This window comes from Erythrolamprus reginae, chromosome 4 (genome assembly GCF_031021105.1).
Source record: "Erythrolamprus reginae isolate rEryReg1 chromosome 4, rEryReg1.hap1, whole genome shotgun sequence".
Taxonomy (NCBI): domain Eukaryota; kingdom Metazoa; phylum Chordata; class Lepidosauria; order Squamata; family Dipsadidae; genus Erythrolamprus; species Erythrolamprus reginae.
The window spans coordinates 44,620,667-44,643,920 of record NC_091953.1 but is presented as its reverse complement, the minus strand read 5'-3'; the positions used below and the strand labels follow the sequence as shown (position 1 = coordinate 44,643,920).

Below are 23,254 nucleotides of genomic sequence, written 5' to 3'. Positions count from 1 at the left end.
AATAAGGTTCAGGAGGGAAGTGTTTTTAATAGGAAAGTGAACACAAGAACAAGGGGACACAATCTGAAGTTAGTTGGGGGAAAGATCAAAAGCAACTTGAGAAAATATTATTTCACTGAAAGAGTAGTAGATCCTTGGAACAAACTTCCAGCAGACGTGGTTGGTAAATCCACAGTAACTGAATTTAAACATGTCTGTGATAAACATATATCCATTGTAAGATAAAATACAGGAAATAGTATAAGGGCAGACTAGATGGATCATGAGGTCTTTTTCTGCCGTCAGTCTTCTATGTTTCTATAATTTATTTTGTTCTTCAGCCTGAAAACTATTAGAAAATGGATTCTGGATATTATACATATTGAGTAACTGGATATTAAATGTAATGAAAGTTTGCATTTTTGACTCTGTACATTTTCATTACATTTCAAATCCAGTTACTACTTTTTATGGAATAAATATTTGTTGATATAACCTAATCCCAATCTTACCCACTGTCCCATAAAAGTTAGAGATCTTAATAAATAACGTACTCACTCAATACTCATTCTTGAAACAAGATCCATAGATGTGTACCCTGCTGCCATAAAATTAGCTTTGTATTGGCCCATTTTTATTGAGTCCAGCCAATCACTGACTGATACAAAGAAGGGATATTCTGGAATTTCACCAGGTGAATCTGGCATTCTGTGAAAAGAACAATACATTATTGATTTAGTTTTATGATACCCTTTTAGTACATTAGACTGACAATTAAACATTACATGATTATATCTTTTCCTCTGGAGATTCTTAGCCATCCAGCTCATACTGTAGTTGTCTCAAATGAGGTTTTTGAAAAGATAACTGGACTTTGCAGGAGAGGCGGAGTAACGACACGGACACAAGAGCTGGATTTAACTGGGTCATTTTATTAAATTAAATTAGCATAATTTATTCAAATAAATTAGCATAAATTTGCATAAATTTGCATAACAATTATGACCCAAACAATGGACCTGCAGGGTCAAACAATTGCTTCCGGGGTGGAAAGTTACGTCACATAAACTTCCTGGGCAACTTATGGGCGTAGCTCGATGCTAGTCCAGGTGAGGGACCCCTCCCTCACCTGAGACCCTGCCATGCCTTGCATGAGGGGGTCACGCCGGCTAACCCCTAACAGGGGACTTAAAGGTGTGTGACCCAAAGACAGGTTCCCCCCAACTGCTCAGGTCGCTTCCACCACAAGCTTGGAGAGAACCTGTCAATCATCCCCAAAGATGCCCAAGGGAGAACACTAGTTGCTAGACCACCACCCAGTTTTCCGCCCCTAACCTGCCTACCCAAATGACCAAAGGTAAGCCAATCAGCCTAATAAATGCAAGCACCCCCTAACCGCACATCCATCATCCCAGTGTGGAATGGGCGAAAAAACGGCCCTGCGAACAGGCAGAGCCGCAAAAAATCCCCTTGAAAAAGAAGAAAACAAAACAAAATTCCTGTCAGAACCCACCCTTCCATCCCCTCCACGCAGTTTCAATTATCAGTGCCTATCCTCCCCCCCCCCCACATCAGATATGATGAAGCTGCATGGAGGAGAAGTGAAACATTTTCTTCTCTAAGGAAAAAAGAAAAGCAGTCCAGTTATCTTTTCAAAAAGCACCTTTGAGATCTTTTCCTGTAAGAAAGTTCCTTGTAATTGGAGAATATCTCTGACCTTAGGTGTAAATATTCCACATTATCATTAATTAAAATAATTGTTACTGTTGTCATGTTTGTTTCAGGTTTTCAAAGTCCACTGGAACAAAATACAAATAATCTTTATACATATAATTTTGGACTGGACTCTTTTCCTGCAATCGCAACAGAACTGCCAACAGCTCTACTTACAAAAGTCTACTATAATTTGCTTAAGAAAAAAGAATGGATTCTCTTGCGAGAAGCAAATAGAAATAACTGAATAATTTGATTTTGTGAATTAAATATGGCTGGAATAAGAGAAAGGTATAGAGTAGAATCTTGAAATGCTCCAAAATTTGCACCTTTCAAGTATTTTGTAAGTAGTTTATGTTGTGAGAAGAAAATACATTTAAAAAATATTTCAGTATATATTTTAGACAGACATTTTTCCATTTAAAATACAAAATGGGTAGACTAGTTTGGCCAAAAAATCAAAACCCAATGTAATATAGGATAAATAAAGTCCAATCTGAGGACTTTTGTCTAATTTTATCTCTTATTTTGCAATAACTGTTTTGTATAAGGCCCTGTCTATTTTCAACAGCTATGGCTCCTCTAAATAACTGACACAGCATTTAAAAATAAAAATGATTCACTGCTACAAAATAGAAGAAAAGCATTAAGTTATCTCTAAACATTTCCATTTAGCAGATGAAACATTGTTGAGCAACGGATTGTCCATGGGGCTGTTAAAGATAAAGTAACAGTCTCATAACAATATCTGCTGTAATTGCCAGAAAATTCAGATCTGAAAAACGATAACACCAAATTATTTATTTATTTATTTATTTATTTATTTATTTAGTTAGTTAGTTAGTTAGTTAGTTAGTTAGTTAGTTAGTTAGTTAGTCAGTCAAGGATGTATTAGATAACAGATATAGTTATAAACATGGTTATTAATACATGAAATGGATACAAGTAAAAGGACACATTAGGACAAGGAGAGTAGGCATGTTGGTGTGCTTATGTGTGCCCCTTATAGATCTGTTAGGAATGGGGTGAGGTCTATGTAAATAATCTACTGAAATGTTTGGTTGACAGTAGATTAGTTATCCAAATAAATAAATTAGTTGTCCCAATAAATATTTATTTTACAATATTGCTTATGCTACAATGATCTCTATGGAAAATTATTAAAAGGGAACAAATTTCCCCATTTCATCACAAATGTTCTCATAAAAATACAAAAGTTGATAAACTTAAAAAAATGTAAGAACCTGAAATAAAGTACTTTGGACTGACAAAAGAAAAACTGAACTATTTTGCCACAACCATAAATGATCTACTGTATAAATATGAAATATTTATAGAAAAGAATACTTTAAGCTAACCATTAAGCTTATATGTTGGACTGTATGTGCATTGGGATGCTGAATCATCCAGGGCTAGAGGGAATGTTACATAAATAGAGAAAATAGATTCAGGTAACTCAATATCAACTAGAAATTTCTACTCCTCAGTCAGTGAAAACAAGTTACGCTGAAAGGCATTGGACATTTTCACAAGACAATAATCATAACCATACCTCCAAGTCAACTATAAAACACTAACAGGAAAGAAAAATAAATATTTTATAATGGCTTTCAAATTCTTGAAACATGAACAGTGTTAACAATCTTTTGGAAGATTTTAAGCATACAGAACATGCAAAGAAAGCTGAGACTATTTTTGAGTTAGAAGGATTCTATAAGTTAAAGCCTTGAAAAAGATCTGTGTGATGGAATAAAGAAGAATTGAATAAAAATCAAATTCTATGACAATATTTGATTGAATTAAAAATTAAGATTATTAGAAGTAAAATAAATTTATAATTAAGGAGGATTAATAAAATAAATGCAATAAATGTAAACATATATACAGTAGAACCTCGACATACGAGCTGCTCTATATACGAGCATTTTGAGATGCGAGCTAGGAGGGGAGGGATATTTCTGTTCTACTTACGAGCCCAAATTTGGGATACGAGCATTCACCGCCTGTCCCTGTCAGCGGCCCAGCCACCTTCACCCGCCCGGACAACCGCCAGACGGGCTCCTCTGGAGGGGCGCACGGGGAAGGGCTTGAGCCGCCACCTTCTCCCTTCCCCTTGGGAGCGCCGCACCTCTTGTCTGCCCGGCCCGAGAGGCACGAAAGCGCCGCTTATGCTGGGCGGTCCGCCTGGAACGCCAGCAATGCTGCCGGGCCGATTGCTGAGCGGGGGCGGGGCGCGGGAGGAGGCAGCGCCGCACCGGACCCCTCAGGCTGCTCCGCCCGGGATGGGGCTCCTCCGAGCCCTCGACGCGCCTGCCCAGGGAGAAGCCGCTGCCCAAACCTCGGCCGCTCACCAAGTGGGAGCAGTTCGCGCGCCTCAAGGGCATCCAGCCGACTCGCAAGAAGCGCGGCACGCTTGTCTGGGATGAAGCTGTCCAAGAGTGGAAGTGGCGCTGGGGTTACCGCCGATCCGGCGGCGACCCCTCCCGCGAGTGGTTCATGGAAGTGCCCGACTCGGCGGACCCCATGGAGGACCAGTTCGCCAAGCGGCGCCACGAGAAGCGCGAGCGGGTGGCGCGCAACGAGCTCAACCGCCTGAAGAACCTGGCGCGCGCCCTGCGGGGCCGCCTGGCCGCCGACCTCCACCCGACGGGCCACCAAGACCAAGCCGAGATGAGCCGCGTCGCCGCCCTGGCTCGCGTCTCCACCGCCTCCCGGGGCCGCTTCCAGCCTCGCCTGCCCAAGGAGCCTGCCGTCGCCCAGACCAACACGGCCCGTGGCAAGAAGCGGCGCTTCCAGCCGCTGCTGGGCGACCTTGAAGGGGAGAAGAAGCGGCACCGGGAGCTGGCCCGCAGCCTGAGTAGCAAGAAGCCCGCCCTGGACCTCACCCGCACCGTCAACAAGCAGCTCCGCGAAGACGGGTGAAGGTGGCTGGGCCACTGACAGGGACAGACGGCGAGTCCTCGGAGGGGGCACAGCCCGGAGCGAGACTTGGCCTCCGCTGTGGCTGCTTTTTGGGCTTGCACGCATTAATCGCTTTTCCATTGTTTCCTATGGGAAACAATGTTTCGTCATACGAGCTTTTCAACTTACGAGCCTCCTTCCGGCACCAATTAAATTCGTTAAGTTGAGGTTCTACTGTACTGCTAAAAAAAAAAAAGGGGAACACTTAAACAACAGAAAATAACTCCAAGTAAATCAAACTTCTGTGAAATCAAACTGTCCACGTAGGAAGCAGCACTGATTGACAATCCATTTTATTTTGTTGTCAGCATATTCAACTTTGTACAGAACAAAGTATTCAATGAGAACATTTCATTCATTCAGATCTAGGATGTGTTATTTGAGTGTTCCCTTTATTTTTTTGAGCAGTGTATATTACCACTGAATTATATTTGATTATATATTAAATTGTATAGGACAATTAGAAGGGAAGATTATATTGTAAGAATAACGGTTATATGTATAGTGTATACAATTATGTGTATTCAAAAGAGATTTGATATAGACACACTGCCGTTGCAGAAATGGAAATGTTATGTATAACAAAGAAAGACGTATAATAAAAATATTTTTTTAAAAAAGAAGTAAAAGAAAGGAATAAAAAGTTGGTTTATTTGATTAAGGTTAAGACACCCCTTGCCCCCCACCTTTTTTGCAATATTCTGGCAATACTTATGGACATTTTACTCCAGGATTGGAAAAAAAATGTTTTATGAATTTTATCAATGACAATAGTAATGACAAATAAAAGGATATAAAACATAAAAAGATAATTACTCAGAAGTAAAGTATGTGATGATGTGTTTTAATCATAGCAGCACCGAAGTTAGTTAAAGTGCTGGGAGGAAAGTAGTAGAATCAGACAGTACAATAGAAACTTGTCCAGTGAAGGTCGTCTGATATTCAATTCTGTCATCAACAAAATAAGACAAGTCCAGATGTCTGTATAGAAATTAAAATGCAGCATAGGAATGAAGGAAACTAAGGCGAATAGTTTCAGTCTTCTCTGAATCTCAAGAGCCAACCTATTTGGATAAGGGGATTTTCAAGTAGGTGCCCAGTTAGGAGTGTTGATGGTCACACATTATCCTGTGCTTGAAAGAAGTTCTTCCTGAAGCTGAAGAAGATAAGACTTCAACATTTGACTACTATATGTTTAGCTTTGGCTTGTGGCTGAAAATAGTGGAGGATTATATCATGCAGATATAACGCTGTAAGATAGTTAATCAGGGCAAAAAAAGGGGAATAAGGGGTGTCTTAACCTTGATCAAATAAACCAACTTTATATTCCTTTCTTTTACTTCTTTTTAAAAAAAATATTTTGAACTACATTAATGTATATATAAATGTGCATTAAAGCTTTTGTGACTTTATTAATTTACACACACATAGACCCAACACAAGGAATTTCCTTGCAAAGTTCTCCATCGACTTTGAATGAATGTGAGAAGTTACAGGAACTACAGACCACTAGAGATATGATAAGAGTCAGCTCTATCTGACATGATAGAGAAAACAAAAAAGGAATAATGATGAAAAAATATCTAGTTTAACGCAGAAACAAAATCATTATCTACCGTATTATGCAATTAACATGACAATTTGAAGGGTAGCAGTCATGCATGCACATACAAAAAGCACACTGAAATGGTTCTTACATTAGTACATCCTCCACTAAAGTATGAAGAGAGCTGGGATTTCGTATCAATTTGTCTAAGAAGCTGACAATCTCTGTGAACTTTGGCCGATGGCTTCTTTCCTTTTGCCAGCAATGAAGCATTAATTGATGGAGGGCAGCCGGACAGCCCATGGGAGCTGGAAGCCTATATCCTTCTTCAATAGACAGAATGACCTATGTAGAAAGTGAGAGAGGAGATTTATTTGTTTAATTATTTATCAAAGTTGTATCCTGTTCACCTCGCCAAAGGCAGCATAAGGACATTGAATGGAATGCATTATAAAACATTAAAACGATAAATAAGGATCTTAAATTTGAAATTCAGTTAAAGTAAAACCAAGCAGGATAGAGAGGGAGGGAGCAAAGTGCACCCAGGAAGGAGGTGAGTCTTTTCTACCCCATTATTCGCCTCCAAAGTGCCACACCCCTATTGGCGCCACAGACTAGTTAGTACAGGAATGTCAAATTTCATTGAGAGCTGCATCAGGATTGAGTTTGTGATTGGGGGAGCAAGGTCAGCTCAATATAGCTCCTGTTGGGGGCACCTATGGTAGTCCAGGAAGGGCTGGAGGATCTATTGTCTCCAGCAAAGGTGAGATCAGGGAGAGTGCCAATTTCTTACCCTCCAGAGCAACCTTGGCACCCATCTGAAGCCATGTGGTGGAACCCTGGTTGGTGGCACAGACTGTCTAGGCAGTGAGAGACAAGCACTAAGTTTGGCCCTTCAGCTCTCAGGACACTGGGACCCAACAGCCCAGCCCAGCCCAGCCCAGCCCAGCCCCACTTCCTAGAGAGGGTGCTCAGCTGTGCTTACCTCCTCCTCATGGCTGCTGCTGCTGTACTTGCTCTCCTTGGCCAGATTGCTCATGGTGTGTGCAGGAGGGCAAAGGGAGACCCATTCCCTCTCCGTGCAAGGAGACCAAGCTTTGTAACCAAAGCATCCTCAGCGATGGGATGGGAGACCACCAGGAGAGGTCAGGGACAAGGGGATGGCAAAAGAGCAGCAGGACTTTCCTCCCTCCCTCCCTTTTCTTTCTTTCCCTTCCCTCTTCATTCTCCTTTCTTCTTCCCTTTTTCTTTCCTTGGTCTCTTCCCATCTTTTCTTTTTCTTTTTTCCCTTTCTCCTGTCCCTTCTTGGATGCTCAAATGCAAAAGGGGAAACTTCTCCTTTTGTTTTGTTTTGCTAGTCCTCTGCCAGCAAAAATGGGGCTCCAGTGGTGGATATGCACAGTTCCCCAACCCCATTTTTGGTCTGGATGGCCTCCTGCAATCTTCTGTCAGCAAAAACAGAGCCTGAGGTGGATGCATAGGCTTCGTTTTCACTGTCAGGGGACTGCAGGAGGCCATCCAGGCAAAAATGGTCCCCAGGGGCCCCATGCATAGCCCCCAAACCTCAGTTTTCACTGGCAGAGGTACTTCAGTCCAGTCCTTCACTGTTTCCACGGTGGCCCACATGTGCAGCCCCCCCAACAAGATCTAAGCACTGCCTGGGCTGCATTTGACCCATGGGCTTCAAGTTTGACCCCTGAGTTAGCACAACTATATCTTCAAGACCTTTCAAAAGCATGCCCAGTGGGAGTAGATCTGACTTTGAGAAGCAAGACGCTTCAGAGGGTGGAAACCATAGTTGTAAAGGCTCTTTTGGATCCCACTCGGTGAAGTGATATTGCTTTTGTTTGTTTTGATATTTGAATTTTTTTTTTCAAATGAAAGCTACATCAAGTATGTAGAGCCATAAAATGTAACTATAAAGGACAATGTTGTATGATAGATTGTATCACATACAGTGGTACCTCAGTTAACGACCACAATCCGTTCTGGAAGGTTGGTTGTTAACCAAAATGGTTGTTATCCAAAACAATTTTCCCATAGAAAATAATGGAAATGGATTTAATTGGTTCCCAGCCTTTATTTCTTATGGGAAAAATTGATCCTTCATTTATCGCAGGTATTCTGTTCCAGGACCACCTGCGATAGAAGATTTTTCTCTCTCCCCCCCACCTATTGTCCCTCACCCCCCCCCTCACCTCTTTACCTCTTGTCTCTCTGCCTTCGTCTCCTCGGCAGGCAGACGCTGAGTTTGCTGGTCCGAGGGGGCTTCTCTTTGAGGACAGTGGTAGCAGAGGCCTGGGGGCCTGGGCATGGACCTGATGTTCCCGGCGCTGCTGTTCCTCAAAATGAAGCTGCTGGAGCTGCCTCAGCCATTGCCGCAGTTACTGCTGCTGCTGCTGCCGGGGCCAGCTGGTGGCGGCAGTGGTAGCAACTGCTGAGGTGGCTCTGGCAGCTTCCTTTCTAGGAACAGCAGTGCTGGAAACATGCCCAGGCCCCCAGACCGCCACCACCACTGTCCTTGAAAAAAAGCTGCCACCGCAGCTGCCACAGCCACCGCAGTCACCACTATCCTCAAAGAGAAGCCCCCCTGGGATAAGCAAACTCAGCACCTGCCTCGTCATAGCCGAAGCGACGCTTTGCTGCTCCCGTGGCGAGGAGCAAAAGACAAAGAGACAAGAGGTAAGGAGAGGTGGGCAGTGAGGGACAATGGGGGGAGGGGTAAAGAGGTAAGGAGAGGGGGCAGGAGTGAGGGACAATGGGTGTAACATTTTGAATAATAACCAAACATTTCTGTTCGGTATCTGAATTTTTGTTCGGTATCCAGAGCAAATTTTTGCTGAAATTTTTGGTTGTTATCTGAAATGTACGCTAACCAAGGTTAACCGAGGTTCCACTGTATACTAAATTATGCTTCACTGAATAAACAACATTATGCTAGATTCATACTAATTAAGTATAATACATTTATAGCCCACCTTTATTTTGTGTAATTCAAGATGGCATATATCATGGTCCTACTCCTAGTTTCCCCTTAACTGTAACCCTGAGATGTAAGTCATCCAGCCAGGTTTCCTGCCTTACTTTTGTTAAATCAAAACAAAGTACAAAGAGTTTTTGGTAACGCTTTTCAAACTTTAGGTAACCTGTGGCTTAATAATATTTTTAAGCTTGATTGAGCTTGCTCAGACAAAATGAGAGTGCTGTGAAAATTCTGAGATTTGCTCCTCATTTGAAGTTGATTGTCATACCAGAATATTAGAGAAACGTACGGTATAGATTAAAATTTAGTTATTAAAAATAAGTGGTATATTTCTTTCTTGCCCTCAATTTTATTTATGGCATGTGAGAATCATACAAATTCATTTATCATTTAAAAGTACTACAATGTTTGAGAAGCATTTGCTTATGACTAGGCACAAAAAGAAACTGCTGATGTATATTATATTCTATTGGTTAGAACCATTCATTCAGTCACTTTTAAAGTTGAAACAGTGATGAACTACTGGTACTTATGACAGATCCTTGTAGTTCTGGTCTTCACAGCATCCGTATAGTCAAGTAATGATTCTCAATGTTCTCATAAGCAAGTTCAATTGGGAAGTCAATAAGAAATTGAAAGTTTTAGTCTCATGAGGTTCTTGCCTATCAGTGGCAAGTGGAAGTGCTGGAACTGCAGTTGTTAAATGATGCATTCTCATGGTATTGTGTTTTACAATCCCCACATGCTAAATAATCGTATCAAGAGATTGCAGTAGAAATGGACAAAGAACAAGAGTTTTGCTTCTATTGTGAAATTTTTCCTTGGCTTCAATTATTTTTCTCCCCAGGTATCAATCTTTGATATCAACACTAAGAATATTAAATAATCTGCCTATAGAAATAGAATTTCAGTGGTACTTGTTCCATGGCAATCTTAATTAAATTATTTACAGCTAACAATGCTCAACGGGGAATCCATTTTTAATTTCCACTTTCTAGCAGCATATTGCAATAACAATGATTCCTATGCATGTTTATTCTGAAGCCAAGTGTCATGGCCTCATTGGAGCTCCAGTCTGAGAAGGAGGAGGAGGAGATGGAACTGGGGCAAGCCAGCGGGATGGTTCAATCCCTATGGCCCAGGAGAAATGATCTGAAAACAAGGATGAGGTAGTCCCATGTCCATCTGGCCTTAGAAGAGTAGGCAGGAAGGAAGGAAGGAAGAGAAGGCTCAGGTTGATCAAGGAAGTGGGGAGGAGATGGAAAGGGCAGGCAGTGGAGCAGAGGAGTGACAGAGTTCTGGAGATTAGCAAATACCTTCCCCTTCCCATCCCAGAGTGCAAAGAATGGAGAGAATGCAGGGCAAACCTACTACTTGGAAGGAAGTGTTTGTTTTCAGACTGCACTCCCTCTGCTGTGACTGAAACTGTTTTGAATATTGTTTTTGCCTTGTTTTGAGGACTGCTCTTGGCTAACCCTAGCCTTGAATATTCTCCTTTCAGATCTGCCTTGCATTGGGCCCCGTGTTGTTTCAAGAAGCGTTCTTAGCCTTTTGGTTTGAACTGTGCCCTTGTTTTTGAATTGTGTTTGTCTGTTGTTTCACTGTGCCCCTTTGAAAAAATTGCTCCTTGTTTTGGACCTTTGCCTTGGTCTGAGCCCTGCCCTTGCTTTCTGTCTGGACTTTTGCTTTGTGGACAGGTGGGTAATTTATGGATTGAGTGACTGAGGGTGGAGCCTGGCTGGTCAGTGTAAGGTTCATTGTTTAACCCAGGGGTCCCCAAACTTTTTACACAGGGGGCCAGTTCACTGTCCTTCGGACTGTTGGAGGGCCGGACTATTAAAAAAAACTATGAACAAATCCATACTCACACTGCACATACCTTATTTTAAAGTAAAAACAAAATGGGAACATACTATTTAGAGGGGGGGAAGAAGTCTGAAATTCATATATGTTTATGTTTTGTTTTTAATTTTCTTTTGTTAACATCTGATTGGCTATAAAAGGTTTTCTTGGCTTATAGAAAAATGTATAAAGAAAGAAGGAAGCACTTTGGCATAATGGGTAATAAGTTAGAAATATAATTGGTGTACTTTTTGAAGGAACATTAAGGAGGGAATTTAATTAAAAGAAAATGAATGTAACTGGATGACAAAATTAGAAAAAAAACTTTTTTGATGATTGATATTAGTTACTAATACTGCATTTTTTCATTGAAAATTAGATGGTACACTGTGTTGTTTGAATGTATGCTAAGAAAAAATAAAAAAAAATTACCCCCCCCAAAACAGTCCTTCCTTCCTCTGTCCCTCCATTCATTTCATTGTTCCTTCCTTCCTTCCTTCCCTCCCTCCCTCCCTCCCCCTCCCTCCTTCATTCCTCTCCACTTCTATTTCCCTTACCCTCTTTCCCTTTTCTTTCTTTCTCTCTCTCTTTTCCCTCTCTCTCACAAAACTTCTGTGCCCGGCCATGAACTTGAAGGGGTGCATCTCTCTCTCTGCTGAAAAAATGAGACTCCCCACAAGTCAACTTATGGGAAAGGTGGAGAGAGCACGAGATGACAGCTCTGGTGTAGGCACAAGTCTACGCAGCTTTTACCCCAGGGCGCTGCTTCTGCACACAGGTGGCAAGGCCATCCAACCGCTGCTTCGTTTCCTGGGGGGGTTACTTCCTGTTTCTTCTCAGTGGCGGGAAAAATATCGGTAGGGGTGGGCAGGGCATGGTCCCCAGACACAGCCGGAGAAGCTGGGCAGGGCTCAGAGCCCACGGGGGTTTCTTCCTTGTCGACAGCAGATCAGGTTTTGGGCGGGAGAAATGGCGCCGGCTCTAGGAGTTTGTTTTTTGCCTGCGCAGCCATGCAACCACACAGGCTAGAGGGAACAGTGGCCAGGATATGGACGCATCCTGTGCTCCGGTCATTACCCGTGGGCCAGATAAATGGCCTCAGCGGGCCGCATGTGGCCCCCGGGCCGTAGTTTGGGGACCGCTGGTTTAACCCTTTCCAGGAGAAATAAAAGACTAGGAAGGGCGGCCTAATCTTGCCCACATATGTCATAACACTAACATAGTTCAGTAGGACTTATTATTAGGTGTGCTCCTGATGATTGTATGGGGTTTTTTTTCTTTTCTTTTCAATAAGCAGTGGAATAAATGCATCCTGAAAACAATAATCTGTAATAACCAGTTAAAGCTTACATCCTGATTAGACATCTCCCAATACGGTCTTTCTCCATATGACATTACTTCCCACATAACAATTCCATAACTCCATGTATCGCTTGCAGAAGAAAATTTCCTGTAGGCTATAGCTTCAGGAGCAGTCCATCTTATTGGTATTTTTCCACCCTGAAAATATATATCGAAAAAAATTCAGTATTTAAAACTAACAAAGAATACTCACCACTAATAATATTGCATCATAACTGAAAACTAAATGCATTTTAGTACTTTAAGGCACTTAATACTATTAACCATGTTCAGATTGAGTAGGTGGTAAATTATTGTCTTCACTTTGATCATGAATTAAAGTGCCATTATTACTGTTTTCTTTGAAAGTTTTTATAAACCCTTCTGAAATAAAGTTTGTTCTCAAATATTATATATAATGTATTGTGGATCATTTGTAATTTGTAGTTATTATTTTCATAACTTATTTGCCTTCTACTTTTTCAACACTGTTCAAAATATGCACATTGGTTAAATTAAAGTCTAAACTACTTCTGCTTATAAATCATGTTTGTTAAATGAGGATTGCAAATGTTATTAGCACAATGTAATACACTATCGTTCATGTAATTGGTTGTAAAATCTGCCAATGGTACATTACATTAGTTATTTTGTTAAATATTGTTGTATTTATCAAATAATACGTTTTCAATCCAAATCCAGATAGCTGTCAAAATATTCTGTGGTCTATTAAACATTGTAATGTAATATATTTATTCATACCAATTCTGTTCTATTTTTAAAAATGTTTTTGAATTTATTCCATTAATGTTCACAATTCCTCCAGGGCAGCAGAACAAAGAGGCTGCTCACAAGAACATTGGCACAGTTTAAATATCAATGATTGATATAACAGAAAATAGCTAAAACTGAGGAAAAAATTATTATGGGCACAAAGTAAATAAAAATACATTGATTATTATTAATACTGTAGACAGCATTATCTGAAGTTTCTTTAGATCTTAGTTCTTTTGCCTTTTGTTCCATTCCTGAATTTTTTCTATTCCTCAAAATCAACAGTAAATTCTAATTCATATACAATAGTACCTCGTGATACGAACCCCTCGTCATACAAACTTTTTGAGATACAAACCCGGGGTTCGGAATATTTTTGCCTCTTCTTACGAACTTTTTTCGCCTTATGAACCCGCTGCTGTGAACGCCGAACCCGGAAGTTCAGCAAAAGTTCGGGTTCGGTGTTTGGGTTCGGGAGAATGCCGAGAAGCGCCGCCGCCTGGCTGTCACCTTCGCAGAAGAGCTGTGGAGCTGTCGAACAGTCAGGAGGCTCAAATGGAGGTGGGGAATCCCAATAGGAAATTCCAGGGGTGGAGCTTTGACATCACGGAGATGTCCTTCCTGGCCGGCCGAAACATGGATTCCAGGAAAGACAACTTTGTGATGTCAAAGCTCTGCCCCTGGAATTCCCTATTGGGATTCCCCACCTCCGTTTGAGCCTCCCGACCAGTCGACCGCTCCACAGTTCTTCTGCAAAGGTGACAGCTGGGCGGCGGCGCTTCTTGCCGTTCTCCCGAACCCAAACGCCAAACCCGAACTTTTGTCGAACTTCCAGGTTCGGCATTCAGGAGAACGCTGAAAAGCCCCCTGGCTGTTTCAAAAGGTGACAGCTGGACGGTGGCGCACAGCGGAGCACCATTTTTGCAATTTTTTTTGGCTTGCACTCATTAATCAGTTTTACATTGTTTCCTATGGGAAACATTGTTTCGTCTTACCTTACAAACTTTTCACCTTACAAACCTCCTCCCGGAACCAATTATGTTCGCAAGACAAGGTATCTTTGAAATAGAAGCATTGCACCAGTATTCTTGCTTCTAAATTAATTCTGATACCTTTGCCAATTAAATAATGAAATGAGATCAAGAGCCTCTAAAATAGAGAAAACTAATAGTATAAAGGCATTTAATTTCTCGCAAAGTTCTAAAATCGCCATACTAACACTAACAATATAATAACAGTATATAATAGCATTGCATGATATGTTTTTAATATCCTTTTTTGAAGGCTTCTGTTTGAGGTATACATTCTTCCCATTGCCAATTATGTTACTCCACATGTAATTTTCTAACCTAATTTTGAGCATAAGCTTAAACTTTTAATTCAAAATCCTAATAAGCATTTTCTTTTTTCTTTTTAATCACATTTCTCTGAATTGTTATCTGGTTTATTGAATAGTAAATGATTCTGTTGTAGAATAAAACAACCTGTTACCCTTTATACCTATGTTAAGTAAAAACATGAAAGTAAGTAATATCTATTCATGAATAATAGAAGGATGTATTTGTTTCTGCATAGTTAAAATATTTACAGTGTTTGATGAAACTACTAAAAGAACTTCAGCCCTTCTATACTTCTCTTTCTGATAACATTGCTATAAGTAAATTACATTTATTAAAATTTGTTATTTACAAGTGCTCTAATCCCAGTGTCTGGTTAGGTCCCACAGAGACCCGTCAACTAGACAATATCATTTGGCGGGTCCTAGGGGAAGAGTCTTCTCTGTGGGGGGCCTGGCCCTCTGGAATCAACTCCCCCCAGAGGTTTGCAGTGCCCCTACCCTCCTTGCCTTTCGTAAGAATTTGAAAATGTATTTATGCCGCCAGGCTTGGGGTCATTAGACCCCAACCTCTGGCCAGTGAATGTGTAGGATGTTGTAGCATGTTTTTGAATGTTTGATTTTAAATGTTTAGCTTTCTTTTAAAATATTTTAAATTAATTATTTATATCAATTGGATTTAGAAGTGTTTTATATATTGTATTTTTTGAATTGTTGTTAGTCCAGCATTAATTAATCGAGTACATTACATTAATATCTGTCTCCCTATTTAATTTTTGTTGATCCAAAAGATATTCCAGAATTGATTTAAAAATAAAAGTAGCATCACTAAAACAAAAAGAAAGAAAATTCAAAGTGCTACCTGTGAGTATGACACAGCTGTATTTAAGATTGCTCACTTTTCAGATAAATATATCAATTATCATACAGAAGAAGAACAAAGCAATCTTATTCTTGTTTCTAAGAGTTTTCCAGAACAGTATTAATAAAAGGGATTCAGAGGAAATGTGATAATTGTTTTCCAGTACTTGACAGTCTGCCACAAAGAAGAGATACCAGAATGTAGGACAAGTGAGGGGTGGAAGCTTGTCAAAAAAAGATTCAACCTAGAAGTAAGGAGAAATTTTCTGACAACGAGAGCAATTAATCAGTAGAATAGTTTGTCTCCTGTGGTTGTGGGTGCTCCATCATTGGAGGTTTTCAAAAATAGACTGGATGGTGTAGGTATCATTTGACCAAGATGATGTAGGGTATCCTGCCTTGAGTGGAAGTCTTGGTGGTAGGACTAAAAAACCTCCAGAGTCCCTTTCAGTCCTATGATTCTAAGAACATTTCTCTATTGTAAAACGAACCAACTTCATTAGTGCCCCTACCCTTAATCAATGTCTCTTCAAGAAGTTCCCACCACCACACAATATATGGTATATGAATGTCTTCTTACTATATGGAAGTTTATTGGCCTTCTGGAGGACAAATCTCAGAGATTTTGACTGAAATTTTGGGTAGTGGTTTCACTTTTTAAAAGAGAAACTTCACTTTTTTTGAGAGAAAAGAAAAGCTCATTCTTATATAAGAAAAGGAGTTCATTTATGACTTAGTTTTCTTGGCACACATTTTTCTCCATGTGAATGAGATAAATTATTTGATTTAAGTCCCTGGGGTCACATTTTGGTTATTGCTGAAAAACTACCAGCTCTTTTGGCCAAGTTATCAGTCTGCAAAAGGAGATTGAAAGATGATAAATAGCAAACTTTTCAGTGTTAGTAGAGGTGCTTCTGCAAGATACATTCAGGAGTGACAACACTTTTTCTTCAGGCAGAAATCTGCAAACATTTTTGAAGTCTTATGAAGGTTATATCTGGGTTTCAAAAGTTCATCTGGTGCAGAAACAAAAAACAACCCCCCCCCACAAACCACGTATAGAAAATTATCTACTACTCATACAATTTTTTTGTAGATCCGATACCTTCTGTCCAATGCTTTACATTACCTTAATTACAGTACAGTGGTACCTCGACATACGAGTTTAATTTGTCCCAGACCCGAGCTCGTAAGTCGATCAACTCGCATCTCGAATGAATGCCTTTAGACTTTGTTTTTCGCGCCGAGATAACTGGAAGCAAGGAGATTCTTGCGTCACCTAGTGGAAGCTCGGCTCATATCCCAAATTTGAGCTCGTGTGTCGAACAGAAATTTCATTCGCGTCATGGCTCGTAACTTGGAATACTCACATGTGGAGCAGTTCGTATCTAGAGGTACTACTGTATTAATATTCTCTGTGTAACGTGGACAAAAATCAGATGAACACCTGAAACTCTTTTAATAAGCCTAAATACATTAGCAATTGTTGGAAAGGGAAACAAATTTAGGGTTAAAATTCAAACTGGTTAGGCTATTGTTGAGATTTCTAATAGCTTTCCCCTTTTTGGAATTATTTATATAGATTATTTAGGGCAGTGATGGCGAACCTATGGGTCGTGTGCCACAAGTGGCACATTGGAGCTATGTCTGACAGCACACAAACTGTTGCCCTAGCTTAGCTCCAGTGAGCATGTGTGCACCGTTCAGTTGATTTTTGGCTCACATGGAGGTTCTGGGAGGGCATCTGGAAGACCTCGAGGGGAACGTATTTTTGCTCTATGCAGCCTAGAGAAGCCCCTACAGCAGGGGTCCCCAAACTTTTTACATAGGGGGCCAGTTCACTGTCTCTCGGACCGTTGGAGGGCCGGACTATAAAAAAAACTATGAACAAATCCCTATGCACACTGCACATACCTTGTTTTAAAGTAAAAAACAAAATGGGAACGTACTATTTAGAGGGGGGAGAAAATCTGAAATTCATATATGTTTATGTTTTGTTTTTAATTTTCTTTTGTTAACATCTAATTGGCTATACAAGGTTTTCTTGGCTTATGAAAAATGTATAAAGAAAGAAGGAAGCACTTTGGCATAATGGTTAATAAGTTAGAAATATAATTGGTGTTGCACTTTTTGAAGGAACATTAAGGAGGGAATTTAATTAAAAGAAAATGAATGTAACTGGATGACAAAATTAGGAAAAAAACCTTTTACAACTTTTTTGATGATTGACATTAGTTACTAACAAAATACCACATTTTATTCATGGAAAATTAGATGGTACACTGTGTTGTTTGAATGTATGTTGAGAGAAAAAATTAAAAAAATTACCCCTCCCCAAAACAGTCCTTCCTTCCTCTGTCCCTCCATTTCATTCTTCCTTCCTTCCTTTCTTCCTTGTTCCTTCCATTTCTCCTTCTTTCCTTCCTTCCTTCCCTCCTTCATTCCTCTCCACTTCTCCTTCCCTCCCTCTCTTTCCCTTTTCTTTCTTTCTCTCTCTCTTTTCCCTGTGCTCTTGTCACTCACTGGCGGGCCGGAAAAATGGCCTCAGTGGGCCGCATGTGGCCCGCGTGCCGTAGTTTGGGGATCACTGCTCTAGAGTCTGGGGAGGGTAAAATGCTGGCCTACTATGCCCACTGGAAGTCAGAAAATGGGCCATTTCCAGCCCCCAGTGGGCCTCCGGGGGGGTGGGAGAAGCAATTTTTGCCTTCTCCAGACATTGAATTATGAGTGTGGGTACTCGTGCGTGTGCGATAGCTTTCGGCACCTGAGGAAGAAAAGGTTCACCATCACTGATCTAGGGCAGTGTTTCCCAACTGTGGCAACTTGAAGATATCTGGACTTCAACTCCCAGAATTCCCCAGCCCCAAATATCTTCAAGTTGCCACGGATGGGAAACACTGATCTAGGGGATGAAGATCAATTATTTAGAAATATAAGCAATACAATATTTTTATAAACAAAATTCATGCTCACATTCATGAAGTAAACTTCTTTTGTAACTCCAAACTTCTGGATAATTTTATATGCAAATTGAAAATGGACAAGAAGCTGATCATCATCAGTATTGCTTCTTTTGATCTGAGAAGCACAGCATCTGCTATGTTAGTCAGGCTACACTGTATATAATGTTAACAGCTGTTCATTTATGAGAGCGATGCTATTAATATTAACCAGATTTTTCTCAAGAGGAACCTAGTTTGAATAGCCTGAGATAGTTGGGGGAGGGATTTTCTCTACATACTTTTCTACCTCATAAATTATATATATACAGTATATATATATATATATATATATATATATATATATATATATATATATATATATATTAATAATACATTTCTCAGGTAGCCTCTCAGAATGATGGCCCCTTGAATCTTAAAGCTTAGAGGTTTTTAAATTACTGTACCTAAAAAAGCATTTCTTTTTACAGGAACCTGCTCTTTCTTTATGCTAATAAATTTAATTATTTGTCTATATCCTTTTGTCTTCATAGGTTGGCTGAAACAGCACTGTAAATCCTTTCTATTAGTCTTTTTTTTTTTTGATAAACTATCATTTTTACTTTAAGTTCTATAAACTTAAAAGTTGCTGCTGGGGAATAGCTCTAACTGCCATTTTAAGTACCTGTTCTGTTTTTTAAAAATAATTATTTCATTGTAACATGATCTTGGAATAAGTTATACCGTAAGTTATTTTTCAGAATCTTCTGCTTAGCAGGAATGTTATAAATATGGTAAATTAATATACTATTAAAATTATTATTATTATTGTTATTATTGTTGTTATTGTTGTTGTTTGTTGTTTGTTCTTCTTCTTGTTGTTATTCTTATTCGTATTATTGTTTATTAGATTTGTATGCCGCCCCTCTCCGAAGACTCGTCATTTCTGTTTGATTATTTTATTTAAATTGGGTGAAACTGTGCATCATATGGCAACAATTTTTGAATATATTCAAAATAGCTAAATTACAGAATATGTCTGGGGCCTATGACTCCCAGATATTGAAATTTGGCAAAGATGTAGCTGCTTCAGTGCTGTCATGCTGCCATAGACAGCTGCTTTCATATGATCATCTCTTGCTCCCAATTCTTTTTTGCTTGCCTGGGATTATTGTTTTCCTGTTCAGGTAAAGAAATATCTTTGAAATGTTCACCCAACGTGTCATGGTTTGTCTAATAACAGGATACAAATTCAGGAGCTCGGCAGATTTATTTAAAGAGTTTTAAGTAGCATTAAGAACACAATTAAATAGAAAGCTATTTACTTTCAGTAGTATAGTTCCCATGCACAGTAATACAACTTTTTCTGCACCTAGAGATAGTATGTCGGGGCCATGGCAATAATTATGACTATGTTTCTGCAGATTTATCTGACTATAGTTGAACTATCCTTGTTGATTGATATTCAGACAGATAAATGCTAAGGCTGAACCAACATATGTGAATTTAGGATCTAATGGCCAGAAGACTCCTAATTCAGTACAACAACATTTATTTATTTAGTTATTTATTTAGTCCAATGCATAATACACATTGAAGAGAATAGATATGTAGTAATATAACTAAAGAAACGAATAGAAGAAAAGATATAAAAGTATAGGTAAACAAATTTGAAAGGAAGAAAAGATAAATGAGATAAGGAGAGACAATTGAACAGGGGACGGAAGGCACACTGGTGCACCTATGCACGCCCCTTACTGACCTCTAAGGAACCTGGAGAGGTCAATCGTGGATAGTCTAAGGGAAAAATGTTGGGGGGTTAGGGGTTGACACTACTGAGTCAGGTAATGAGTTCCACGCTTCGACAACTCGGTTGCTGAAGTCATATTTTTTACAGTCAAGTTTGGAGCGGTTAATATTAAGTTTGAATCTGTTGCGTGCTCTTGTGTTGTTGCGATTGAAGCTGAAGTAGTCATTGACAGGAAGAACGTTGCAGCATATGATCTTGTGGGCAATACTTAGATAATGTTTAAGGCGTTGTAGTTCTAAACTTTCAAGACCAAGGATTGATAGTCTGCTTTCGTAGGGTATTCTGTTTCGAGTGGAGGAATGAAGGGCTCTTCTGGTGAAGTTTTTAAATGTCTTAAAATCTTCAGTAATTCTATTCCTCTCATACCCTTCCCTCCAAATTCTATCTATCCATAAAGTTAATTTAAAGAGAGAGGCCAATGTAATTGCTTAGTAAGGAAGGGAGAGAAAGAAAAGATTGAGAAAGAAGGAGGGGTGGATCCAAGAGCAAGAAATTGAGGGATGGAGTACTCAATTGTATATGTGGACCTTGAGAGTCATTACATTCAGTGATTGCAAGCATAAACATGATTGAAATGCATACCTCAGTCAATAACCCAGGTAATGAATCTTAAATGGGGTCATTGTAAACAACCTCTGCATAGCAAAAGAAAAGAAAATCAAATACAACTTTGCAATCTTGCACTTCTGAATATCTCTTATGTCATAAATCATTCAAACTTTTAAACTGGGTGTAATATTTCTGGGAATTTACTGAAGCTGAAGATAGTCTTGACAGATTAAAATAGCCAGAAATACAGACATAAGACTTACAGTCAACAGAGTTACTTACAGTCAAAAGAGCTTTGAATTGCACTTATCTTCTTGCTATTTTAAAACTACTTTATATAGTTGTGATTAATATGTTTATAGCATCTTCTTTGCTAATGGCTATAAAAATGAGGAAAAAAAGCAATAACAATCTACCTGTATGTTGAAAAGATAAAACTACACAATATAAAATTAAAAAGCTGTAACTTGAAGTTTTTTTCTTTAAAAATCTGCAAAAAATGAGTTCATTTTGATTCTAGAAGGACTTCATTCTCTATCTGTTCAATTAATGGTCTTTTCTCATCAATGGGATCTTTCAAAAAGCCTCTGTTAGATTGCGCGAGAATTAATAGTCAGCAACTTTATTGTTCTTGGCTGGATTGCAATTTGAACTACCAACTGGTTACTGGGAAGCTGCTTTTAAGGGCTTGCCTGTACCCAAGCTGGCCACTGACAGCAGCTTATTTCTCCCGCATATCCGGACTACATACAGCTGTATGTAATACCCTCTATTGCATTTTTTAATAAACTTACTTGCTCACAAGACAAGCATTTTATTAGGATAAACCCTAATCAGAGTCAATCCCAAACCTTAGGGGTTTCATCTTTAGATGACCTCAAAAAACAAATGGTAATAGTTTTTCAGTATTCGTATCATTTTTACTCAGTAAATTAGTTAATACACCTAGTCCTGAATTTATATTCTATAAAATTTCTGGATGTTCTTCCATGATAGTCTTTCATGGAGCTGCAATATAAACATGGTGTAAATAGGGCATGGATAACTGGTGTCACGTGAAAATCTAGAAAGGCTACAATGATATAATAATTGTGTAATCTACTACTTTTATTCACTTGCATCCCTCTCATTTTAATTTTAAGATGTATTTAATATCCATAAATATAAAATGAGAAAGTGTAAGACAGGCTTAAAGCATGTTTATGTTTTAAACTTTTATCCAGATATTGATGATTATGTAAAACTATATAAAGAGCAGTGGAATACATTCATTTCATCGCAAGAATAAAAGCATTTGTGACATACCGTGTTTCCCCGAAAGTAAGACAGTGTCTTACTTTCTTTTTACCCCCAAAAGCCCCACTACGTCTTACTTTCGGGGTATGTCTTACATTGGGAAAAAATTGAAAGGGTCGCGTTCCCGAAGGCATCTCCCCAGAGTCCAGAAGGGCAGCCGCGGGACAGGAGCCTCGTGAGCCCTTTTCCAAGTTCAACCTCAGGGCTCCAAGCGGCATGCACGCGTGGAGCCACAGACGCGTGTCGGGGAAGCGTGTGTCTGGAGGGGAGGAGCCGCTCTGCACAGTTGGGCAGCCCCACCTGCCTGCCAGAAAGGAGGCGGGCGAAAGAGGGCGCAGCTCCGGCCGCTTGCCTCGGAGCTGGTCGGCCTCGCTGGCCGCTTGCAGCCGAGCCTTGGCAGGACTCGGTTGCTGGGACGAGCGCCTTCGCTGCAAGCCGCCACCCGCTCGGCTCGCTTCAGACCAGCGCTGTCCTTCGCTTTGCCAAGCCGGGGAAGAGGCGGTGGCGCCGCGGCGAGGCAAAGGCGAGGGGCGCGCGAGGAGCTTGGAAGCAACGTCATCGGGCTCCCCCCCGGCAATACCCCCGTGTTTCCCCGAAAGTAAGACATATGTCTTACTTTCGGGGTACGGCTTATATTAGCCGACCCCCCTGAAACCCCCGATATGTCTTACAATCGGGGGTGTCTTACTATCGGGGAAACAGGGTAGCTATATTTACATCTTGTTTTAATAAATTGTCACCAATTATCAAAAAGAAAAAATACAAAAACAAATTTAGAGTGCCACATTAATTTATCCAATTAAAGCCCTTGGCATTTTTAATCTTTTACTAATTATTCTGCATAGATTTCTAAATATCTTCATTCATTTCTTGTTAAAATATGCATAGATCTCTTGCCAATTTTAATTCAATTTTTCCTTACTGCTTTAGAATGAAATGTTGGATGTCTGTCTGTTCAGCTAACTAGTTATTATATGTCTAGCTAATTCCATAATAGTATCTGTATATGTATTTTCGTACATTGATCATTTGGCTCTAGAATTTGTTTCCTGAAGAAGGTATAAAAGGGCAATTTTATAAATTTCATAAAATAATGGAGTCTAGATTGCAACCTTCTGGCTTAAGTTTCTATTTAAAGGAATTAGTGTACAAAATTACAATGTGAACAGATTTATATTTAATAGTTAGACGAATGGTTTGTCTGCTCCAATCTTATCCATGGTAACTTGCATAGACTGTCAGAATTATGAAAAAAGGTCTTGATGGTGCTGAAATCACAAGACTGAATCAATTGCGGAACAGTACATTTCAATACTGTAAGTGC

The 23,254-nt window shown here is 39.8% G+C and overlaps 2 protein-coding genes across 2 annotated transcripts in view; one reads left to right on the top strand and one right to left on the bottom strand.

Moving 5' to 3' along the window:
- EPHA6 (EPH receptor A6) overlaps positions 1 to 23,254 on the bottom strand; it is a 475,355-nt gene that overhangs the window by 1,879 nt on the left and 450,222 nt on the right. The window contains exons 15-17 of the mRNA XM_070750196.1: positions 12,375 to 12,524; positions 6,351 to 6,544; positions 538 to 687 (exon numbers count right to left, since the gene is read on the bottom strand). Coding sequence (XP_070606297.1) covers positions 538 to 687; positions 6,351 to 6,544; positions 12,375 to 12,524 — 494 coding nt within the window. The remainder of the gene's footprint in view (positions 1 to 537; positions 688 to 6,350; positions 6,545 to 12,374; positions 12,525 to 23,254) is intronic.
- Positions 2,623 to 4,614, top strand: LOC139167053 (ribosome biogenesis regulatory protein homolog). The gene is made up of 2 exons (XM_070751484.1): positions 2,623 to 2,637; positions 3,991 to 4,614. Exons 1-2 carry the CDS (start codon positions 2,623 to 2,625, stop codon positions 4,612 to 4,614), a joined length of 639 nt encoding a protein of 212 aa, XP_070607585.1.